Source organism: Cystoisospora suis, assembly GCF_002600585.1.
Source record: "Cystoisospora suis strain Wien I chromosome Unknown contig_5993, whole genome shotgun sequence".
In the NCBI taxonomy this organism is placed as follows: Eukaryota; Apicomplexa; class Conoidasida; order Eucoccidiorida; family Sarcocystidae; genus Cystoisospora; species Cystoisospora suis.
The window spans coordinates 1-10,513 of record NW_027158782.1 but is presented as its reverse complement, the minus strand read 5'-3'; the positions used below and the strand labels follow the sequence as shown (position 1 = coordinate 10,513).

The 10,513-nt window shown below is 42.3% G+C and overlaps 2 protein-coding genes across 2 annotated transcripts in view; both read left to right on the top strand.

Moving 5' to 3' along the window:
* The window catches only part of CSUI_009756 (uncharacterized protein), a 6,369-nt gene extending 2,484 nt beyond the window's left edge, over window positions 1-3,885 (top strand). The window contains exons 2-3 of the mRNA XM_068069865.1: window positions 632-803; window positions 1,978-3,885. The gene's annotated coding sequence lies outside the window, so the exon portion shown is untranslated. The remainder of the gene's footprint in view (window positions 1-631; window positions 804-1,977) is intronic.
* Window positions 3,886-7,762: 3,877 nt separating this feature from the next.
* On the top strand, window positions 7,763-10,193 carry CSUI_009755 (cell-cycle-associated protein kinase; the record flags this gene model as incomplete). Its single annotated transcript, XM_068069864.1, has 3 exons — window positions 7,763-8,534; window positions 9,052-9,237; window positions 9,949-10,193. Exons 1-3 carry the CDS (start codon window positions 8,261-8,263, stop codon window positions 10,191-10,193), a joined length of 705 nt encoding a protein of 234 aa, XP_067918158.1. The 5' UTR covers window positions 7,763-8,260.
* Between the last annotated feature and the right edge of the window lie 320 nt (window positions 10,194-10,513).

Genomic DNA, 10,513 nt, shown 5'->3' with positions numbered 1-10,513 from the left:
GAATTGAAGATAGATGGATGGATGGTCTCTCTTTCTTTCTCGCGCCCTGCCGAGCTATTTTAGATTCCTTGTTCTTTCTCATTTCCAGGTATCTTCTCTTTATTCTCTGTGTCTCTTCTTCATCTTCTTCATCTCTCGCTTCCTCGTCCTAGTGCTTGTCCATTTTTCCAGGGGTTATCTCCTCTCAGCCACTACTCATCGTTCACTACGATAAGCAACGATCTAGCCAGTTCTCATTCATACATTCTTGTCTCTCTAGATATATGTATACATCTATATATATATATATGGAGGGCATGCACTCGTTTATGTATCCACGTCTCTCTGTCTGTACGTATCTCTATAGATGCGAAGAGATTCAAGTAGTCTTCTCTCTTGTTCTGTCCTTTCTTCTCCGTATATAAGCCGAATACATTCCTTCCTTCTTTCTTTCACATCCCCTCTTCTTCTACCTATGCCTTCTATCTATGTAGCTTGGTACCTTTGCCTTTCTTTTTTCTCCTCCCTCTTTCTTTCTTTTAATGATCTATCTCTCAATCTCTGTATGAATTGATCTCTTTCTTCTTATCTCCTCTTTCGATGGTTTGTAACCTATGTTTCTTCTTCGTGTGTGTTCCTCTTCATCTATCAGATCTCTAGGAGGCATGGTGATCGATCGGCGAGAGAAGCCAGACATTATCCCCCCTTTGCAGGTCTCTCATTCGACGCCTGTCCGCATTCTCCCGAAGCTTCAGAATACATCGGCTGCTCTATCCATTGTTAAAAATCTGATCTCAGGAGCGAGGAAAAACGTCGCAGTGGATGTAAGGACAAGAAGAAGGTTTCTTTCTCTCTCTCTCTTTTCTCGTCCCTTCGCTCTTCTCTCTTCTTTGGACGTTTTCCTTCGTTCTCTCCATTTCTCTCTCTTTCTCGCCTTCGCTGTGCTTCTATAGCAGGGTCTAGTCTATCAGTAGTGACACGTGGCCATTCAACACTCTCGAGTGCATGTCTCTCTCTCTCTACTGCAAGTATGTATCTTTAGAGAGAGGAAGAAAGATGGATAGATGTGTGTATGCATCTGGAAGAAGAAGCAGCAGCAGATAGATGACTGAAAAGAGAAAGATGGTGGAGAAGGACGAGGAGGATTCACGTACCACGAGTGTTGTAATGGGATATATATATAGATATATATCGGATATATCGGTCTTTCCCTGTAGTAGATGAAAAGCTTTTCTCTATATATTAAACGCACTCTTCGCTACTAGTATATGACCTCTACCGTCTCTATAGATAGATAGATAGATCAAAGAGAGATACTCTCTCTTTCTCTATAGGTCCATTCCTCCTTCACTTTGGAGAAGTTGTATACCTCTGCGTCCTACATATACCTGGAGATAGATAAGACTTTCATAAACTACATGAAGGCAGATGTATATCGACAGAGAAAGATATGTATGTAGGCAATGCAGGTGTATGTACAGGTCATATAGGTAGGGTAGATATGATGAGATGGCTGTGCAACTGAATGGATGACATCAAATCTTCATTCGAAGTTGATCTTTCTGGATGAATATCAATTTTTCATATAACTTTGGTTTCTTACTTGCTATTGCCGGAGTAGGAGTATCACGCATGTAATCTTGATATCTTCATTCATATCTTTCCTTCTTTTTCTTCCTTGTCTCCATTCGTCTCACTCTCCTCCTTTCTTGCCTATCGCCTCGTTAGGTGCATGGAGAGACACTTTTCTCCGTATATAAGGCGATCCTGCTTTCTTTCGCCGCCTTTCGAGTGTATTGTATGTACAGTAGGAGGGTGTCTGTATAAAGATAGGCAGGTATGTATGTGGTCGATCTCTTCACTCCAGGAGACATGTCAACGTGGGTCTCTTCTCTCTCTCTCATCTCGAGAGTTTGAGAGAAGAGAAGAAGAAGATTAACTGTTCATATCGAGTGTTTTCTTTCTTTTCTTCGTTCTCTCTTGTGCTTTTTTCTTTAGGCGAAGGGAGAAGTTGAGATAGGTATCCAAGACTTCTCTGTTGCTCTCGATGTTGATATGAAAGGAATAGAAGTCTTTTTCTAAGGGATTCTTTCTTCTTTTTATCTTCTCCTCCTTCCTTATGTAAATCAGAGAGAAGGACATCTTCAACACTTTCTGTAGAAGATATCATCTCTTATGAAGCTCTCTGCATGCGTCCACCCTCCCGCATATGTCTATGCCTCACGAGGAGACATATCGAAGTGTATTTCAAGAGAGAGAACAGCCGGCTGGTATGCTTGTGGAGATTCTTTGAGAAAGAGAGAGAGAGATAGAGACTTACTAGGCCTTTTTTTCTCTTTCTTTCTCTTCTAGACAAGGAGAGACGGAGAGCTTTGTTAGGACAAGTCTCTCTGTCATTCTTTTTTGTATCTATTCATCCATATACCTCAGTCTTCGTTCTTTCTCTTTTTCTCTTTCTTCCTTCTTGGATTCATAGAGAGTGTTTGTTCGTACACGATCGTCTCTCTCCATTCATCATGAAGATATCGAAAGAAAGAAAAAGAAGAGTAAAACGGGAGGAAAGAACAGACAGAGAGAGCGGTGAGATAGATCGATCCATCGGTCGATTTATCTTCTTTGCTCTTCACGAGAAAGCTGTAGAATTGAAGAACGACAACCGCTCGGGGTATCTACAGACCTACATCTTCAAGTACGTCACGCACGTGTCTACGGGAGGAGATACATATGTGACGTACTAACGTATGTGTACACATCTATAGACTCATATAGATGTAGGTTTATATATAAGACACAGTATATAGATCTACATATGCATGTATAAGAGGTGTGACATAGTCTCTGTCTACGAGATGGGTCTCTTGATAGATCCCTCTCTGCAACACAGCTTATCTCTTCACGTCTGGGAAGATGAGAGAAAGAAAGAGAGAAGAGATAGATCGATAGAGGTGATTTCCTTTCTTCTGGAAGATCGGCTTGGCTGTTGGTTACTCCCCCAGATTGAAGAGGAGGGAGGGGAAGGATTTCTCTCTTATTTATATCTGTTCGTTGTCAGTATATCTATCTATATATAGATATAGATATATACCTATAGTATGAATGTATGTATGTGTGTCTATCTCTACAATGTTGTGCGGGGGGATGTAGACGTGCGGAGAAAGTCTTGAGAGGGTACTGTGGGGTTAGGCAAGATGAATCGATTGCCGAGTGCGACTTGATCTTTATGAACAGGAAAAGACATTTGAATAGCTTACAAATGGAAAGAAAAGAAAGATCTACAACGAACTCAATGAGAGAGAGAGAGAGAGAAAGAGAGAGAGAGTTCATGTCTCTCCTCTCTCTCCCTCTGTCTCTGTCTCTCGTGGTTCTTTTTATTGATAGTGTCTTCTCTCCGCATGCATGCGCGATCATCATTCTTCTTTTCTTTCCCCAAGTTGAATAAGAAGGCTTCTTCTTTCTTCTTGGTCTTCTTCGACGCTTCTTTAATTCACTAGAGTGGATAGGAGAAGGGACTGATCGCTCTTCGCTCTTATCGTCCTCCTTGTCTAATTAAGTAGATGATCCGTCTTTTCTTCTACGGGAACACCATGACCACTGCTCCGATTAGAGGTCGTCTTTATTCTCGTGTATAAGCCGTCATCTTTCTTTCCCTCTATTATTCATTGTTTGCATGCATGCATGCACTGCGTCCCTCTATTTAGTTTTCAAGAGGTTCACAAGGGAGTTATTTCCCTTCTCTTCTTTTATGACGAAGATTACACTAGAGACACCCCCAGTGATGATGACTTCCACGAATGAACGCGAGGAATTCTTCTCTCTACATGTTTCATATCTATATACATCTATCTCCTATCGGCGTACTACGCATATAATTGTATATTTATGTACTTCAGTTATTTCATTCTGCGTGAGATGACTTTTCTCCGAAGACAAGACGATTTTTGATGAGAAGAGAGGAGATAAAGCTCTCCTTTCTTTCTTTGAATAACTTCTAGTAGAATAGAACTTTTGCGTATTCTTCTTCCTTTCCTTCCTCATGGCCGGGAAGAGAAGATCTCTTGATTCTGAAAGCGAAAGATACACCCCTTCATTCATTCATTCATTTTACCTGCCAAAAAGAAAGAAAGAGGTCTGTCGATGAGCGTGGTGTCAGATGTGGGAGTGTTTAGCTAGGAGGAGAAGCAGAGGTTATCGCGCGGGTATTTGACGTCGTCATGTTGATACGAATCGTAGCTCGAGGTGAAGAAAGATAAGTAACTTCACATACACATGAGTTGTGTTAAAGGATTCTATAGAACAATCGCAGGCTAAGACACATGGAGGGGGACCTCTTAGACACTAAGGAGAGAGACAGTCCCTCAGACGGGTGGTGGTGGGGTGAAGGCGTATGTCGTTCTACGATGGATACCGAGACATGTAGACACAGCTAGCTAGCTCGCCTAGAAAGACACCTCCCGCTGTGTGTCTCAGAAGAATCACTCCCTCTCTATGCAACAGAGATAGAGAATTAGGAAAGCAACAGGTGCTGTAGACATCTGACAACTTCGTAGACATCCTTGCGGTGGTCTTCAGCAAGTCTGCTGAGTGATCACGCATGTCTAGTGAGAGAAAGATGCAAAGAAAGAAACGGAAGGGAGATGCTTCGAGAAGTCTGACACAAGACAGAATTGGGTGAATCAAGAGAGTGAGTCGTACAGCCGGCAGTTCTAGCTCACCCACTCCCCCTGCCTTTCACAAGTTTTCAGCAGCTAGCTGTGCTGGGGGCACGCGGCCTGAGGAGTCTCGGCTAGCTAACGACTTGGATGTGTCTCGGGTGTTTCTTTACTGAGTGCGGGAAATGAATGAGTGAATGAGAGGGGACAGATCGGAAAAAAATTTCCTGTCTCGAGTGTGCTATTGCGCGGAGGTGGTCACGGGCGGTCTACCATTTCGACTGAAGAAGATGAGGTAGAATGCATGTGATGGTAAAAAGAAGGAAATTTGGAGAAAACCTAAGAGAGGAAGGAGGGACGAGACTGTCGCATGCAAAGGAGAGATGGAGAATTGAAACACGAGAGAGAAAAGGATATTACAGGGTCCAACCCTAGGGAAGGGGGCTTGGTCGGTTTTATTTGTAAATCGTCACCATTGCTTCTCAGATAAAACACCTCCGAAAACTGAACAGGAGAAAATAGCCCTTTACCTCCACATTGGCAAGGAAAACATGTGACGGGCTTTCTTCTACCGAGGGTGCGATTGAGTGCTTCCCTCCTCCCTCCCAATTCTACCTAAGGACCGTAAAATCCTAAGCCGAGGGAGGTTTCGCCCTAGGGGACAAACCACCCCTATCTATACTATATCGTAACTTAGCTGATTCTAATCAATAATTCTCCCAATTTCTAGGGATTCTTCTCCGAGACGGGGAACACCGCGTTACCCGCCATCCGGTAGCTTGTGAGTCATCCATCACTGCTTAGTGGAGTTCGTCAACGGCAGGAAGACGACGTTTGGCTTATCCGTTTTCGATGCATACTTGAACGTATTTTGTCTTACAAGAGGGAACGAGTACCTGTCTGCGCGTCGTTACAGGAGCCTCGTCAAAGCCCTCTGCTGCAGACTTTCCGTGGGAGAACCCTGGACTATGCCAGCAGACCAGTAAAACTCCTGCTGCATGCTGCTGCACGTACCGGTGCCTAGTGTGTGTCTTCAGGTTCTGTGTGCTTGTGGTCTTCTTGTGTGATCTCTGTACATTTATCTGGTTCCCGTTGTAGACCTTCACGGGCGCGTCGGCTCTTGAGCTGACTCATCTTTAGTGACACTTATCAGCACACCAGCGTTAATACTTTCCCTCACCCCACCGCAGTGCGTCCTCTATTTCATCTAAGACAGAACATAGACCTAAATGAGACTGCTTTTGCTTGTTGTGTGCAAGTAGCACGTGTGGAACTGTCTAACACAGATGAGGTTTGCTGCAAGCAAGGAAGTAGCCGGGAAGGAGTGGGGGGAGGCGATGACATAACAAATGCAACTGCAGCAAAAGTATAGGAAAATGTCACTGACACATATGATCAAGGTTTCGTCGGATGTACCGACGGATACCGAGCACATCGGTCGCAGATGTGACGTGCGGCATCCCTCCTCACGTCGTTGCCATTTTGAAGTTAACTTGTAGTGGTGCGGTATCGCATGAATCAAAGGTGAAGAGGGATAGTTCTCAAGTTCGAATGATCCATCAAATTCAAACTATTATATTAGACGACCAAAGCAAAAATCCTTAGAATCATTACAGATTCAACACAAAGCTCTTATAACGGATGTAGATTAATATTATGGTGTGGAGCCTACCAAGATAGCTACAGAACGAGGTGGCACCATAGAGACTGAAGGTCTCTATTCCATAGGTAGATAGTAGATAGGGAGACAGATGCATGGAAAACCGATAGAAAGATAAATACAAACACAGATAGCTTTGATGTCTGTGTGTCTAAGGGAGAGAGATAAAGAGGAGTTTAAAGTAGTATCAGTAGGAATAGATCGTTAAGAAGGGAAGAGATGGGTGGGGTGGCTACTACCTAATGATGTGCTTGCTCTATGAGCCTATCTCCCGACCTGCTTGGACTGAAGTACCTGGCATTCTCCTCTCATGAGCGTTACAAGAGGAACGTCAGCCTTTCCCTGCCTTAGACATGACTGATAGATCCCTTATCCAACGCGATCGACCAGCCTCAAGCCATGCGCCGAGAGCCTTCTTATTCAGAGTAGTCCTCTAGATTCGTATATATAGAGAGAGAGAGTTGTATACGTATGTATAGGTCTAGATGGCTATCTGTAGTTATGATGGTATAGAGGCCTTCGAGGAGCAGCAGTGGGTGCAGTGAGGCATGGCAAGAATAGCCATAGAGCTCTCTTCTTACTGCCTATCTATATGAAAGTTGTCTTTCCTTCTTCTTTTTGAGATTTCCCCTCTATACTTGGGGTGTCTGTATACCGAGAAATAGGTGAAGACGTAGACCTCTTAAGAAAGATACGAAACAGCCGAGAGAAGATAAACGTTCATCGTAGTCAGCTCAGGTGCTTCGCAATTTCTATGCATGACGTCGTGGGCCTGATCTTTCATAGCGGAAGATGAAGAAAGAGAGATGGAATGGGTATCTGCAGACAACGAGTGAGAGATGCAGCCATATATATATGCATATCTATATACATACGAACTTATCCCTATACACCTACCCCCGTACATGATCTATATATACATACATAACTCTCCATATACGCATGCCTACACACATACCTAGGTATATATATATATATAGGCACGTGTACCTCTATCTTATACAGACCCGTCGATATCTGTATAGATTCACGTCTATGTAAGGATTATCATCAGCTAGCTATTGACTTGAAAGAAGAACGAAGCCGCTTCTTTTTCTTTTTCTTCTTTCTTTTCTCTTTCGCTACGATAGTCGATATGATCCTGAAGCAATCGAAGACTAGAATAAAGAAAGAGAGAAAGAAACAGAGGAGAAATTTCATAGAGAGTTAAAGCGGGAGAGCCTTGTGCCTGGGTTTGCGAAGTGTTTCATAATGAAGAATGGAGAGAAGGATAAGAGAGAGAGAAAGAAAGAGAGAAAGAGAAAGATGGAGAGAGAGAGAGATGGAGAGACTAGACGATGCAATGGATGACGAATGGTCTTTCTCTCAACTCGACATTCGTTTTCCATGGCGCATGCAATTCTGTTTTTTCTTCTTTTTCCCTTTCTTTCCTTTCCGATTTTCTTTCGTAATCTTGATCTCTCATCCATTTTTTCCTTCTCCTTCTCTCCTATTGGCTTTCTTACCTCATGCTCTTCTTTTTTGCTTTCTTTTCTTCTTTCTTCTTTGGTCAAGAAGTCAGTCTCATCATTCATTTCCTAAGGTTCTTCTCTTGCCACTACATCTATCTCTTTCTTTCGCTTTCCTTCTTTTCAGAATTTTTCCTTTCTTTCTCTTCTTGGCATTCTGACTTTCTTACAGATGTCTCTTCATTAAAAGAAATATACGACTTTCTTCTCCTCAGTCTTCTTTCCATTCATTTCTATAATTCAAACATCTCCCTTCTTCTTCTCTTCTCTTCTTTGTTTCTCTCTCCCTTCTGTCTCTTTCTTTATCTGCGCTTTCTTTCTCTGCTTTCTTCTTTCTCTCTCTTTTCTTGCTGAATGGCTGAGAGAGAGAGAGTTTCTTTCTAAACAGACAGAAAGACAGAAAAGAAGAGAAAGAGAAACCCTCGATCGACAGTCAGCTAGCTCTCCTTCATAAGTCTGCATGCATGTCTCTCGAGAAGCATGCTGATAATTTCTTCGTCTTCTTCTTCTTCCTCTTCTCTTTTTCCTTCTCTTCTTTCTGGTCTCTTCAGATGGCTTCAAGGTCTTCTTCTTCGTCTTCTCTGGGAATGAAAGGGGGAAGCTGTGGATCGCGGACGTCTCCTTCGTACGAGTCTCTCTCGGATTCATCGCGAACCTCTTCTTCTTCTTCCTACTATGGTAGATGTAGATCTATTTCAGAGTTTGATCTAAAAGAAGTCATCGGAGAAGGAACATACGGTCAGTCAACAGACCGCTCGCACCCACACACCCCTGCACGACACACATCTCTCTCTCTCTCTCTACAGCTATACAAATCTATCTTTAATCTATCTATCTGTCTTTAATCTATCTATCTATCTTTAATCTATCTGTCTGTCTCTTCTTTGGTACTCTTTCTAGTCTATTTGTATCTTGAATGTATGTGGGGTGTATCTCTTCCTTCTTCTTCCTCATGTCCTGCCGTGCAAGCTTTTGTTTTCTTGAAGAGAAACAGAGACAGAGATAGATAGATAGATCAAAGATTGAGAGATTAAAGATAGATAGGTCGATTGAAGATAGATGAAAGACAAATAGTTGGGCGTATAGAGGGTGACCGCTTTCCTCATCATTTTCATCTTTCTGACCGACACAACACAAAAAAGAAGGAAAAATGAGAGTCAACTTTCTCTCTTTCTCTCTCACTCTTCCCTTCTCTTTCTTTATTTCTTTCTCACGCTTTCTTTCTCACTCTTTCTTTCTTTCTTTCCCTCCTTAGGGAGAGTCTGGAAAGCTTATGATCGTCGGCGCGATACGATAGTGGCTATAAAGCAGCTTGGCCTTTTTTCTTCTTCTTCGTCGAATTCTCCTTCTCGCCGAGGCTTCTTCAGTCGCGAAGGTCTCCCTAAAACTTCTGTTAGAGAAATTCGCCTCCTCAAGCAACTGCAGCATCCAAACATTGTCGGTAAGGAAAGGAAAGAAAGAAGGAAAGAGAGGACACATCACGCCGACCTCCCTGTACACCTCAGCTTTTCATTCTTTATGCATGCAAGGAGTCGTACAACAACTTGAGGTATATCCTGACGAAGAAGAAGAAGAAAGAATGAAAGTTAACTAGAGAGAGGCAGACTTGAAGAGGTAGATAGAGGAAAGATAGAGAGGTTCGAGAGAGATAGATGGATAGAGCAAAGATAATACACAAGTAGATAGATAGGTAGAGAGATCAATGATAAAGAGGCTAGAGATAGATAAGCAGATAGGTAGATACACAGGTAGAGAGATAGATAGGTTAAGGATAGGTAGATAGATAGACAGATAGATTAAAGATAGATAGATAGATTAAAGATAGATAGGTTAAGGCTAGATAGATTAAAGATAGATAGATAGATACACACAGCAAAGATAGGTGCACAGATAGGTAGATAGATATATTGACAGGTCACAAGAAAGACAGATAGACCAAAGATAAGTAGAGAAGTTAGAAGATAGATATAAATAGATCGATAGATGAAGCACATATAGATAGAAGATAGATCTTTCGAAGAGACAAGAAGAAGAAGAAAAGACTGGACGTGCTTAATGGTCAGGTTGGCTTTCTTTCTTTCTCACTCTTTCTTTCTTTCTCACTCTTTCTTTCTTTCTTTCTCACTCTTTCTTTCTTCGTCTGATCTTTCAGAATTGCTTGAAGTGGTGTGTGGACCGGATGTGACAGAGAAGGGAAAGGCAAGACAGCAGAAATCTTCTTCTTCTTCTCTTAAAGATAAACCCTTCAATCAAGATATCCCTTATTCAGGAAAGAATTCTGTCTACCTTGTAAGTCTCTCATCCTTCATATCCACTGAGAGAGAAACTAATAGACATCTCTCTATGCCTCTTGCTCTATATGAGGATGTCTACATAGGGACAGATCTAGAGAAATAGACAAAGGACGAAAGAAAGAAGATATATATTTACACAGAGAGAAAGAGATTTAGATAGAGAGGTGGGCACGTCTATATAACGATTCAGTTATGTGTCTTTATATAGAGATCTCTATTGAAGCACACTTTGTCTAGGGTTGTCTATCTCCTTATACGCCTATTACTGTCTATGTATCTAAACTTCGATGTGGGTCTACGATCTACGCATGAACTACTCGAATGTGGCAAATTCTCTACGCGCCCCCACACATTCACAAGCCGCTCTTCAGGGGACACACCCCACTACATATACGTAGAAACATCTATCTATCTTTAGTCTAT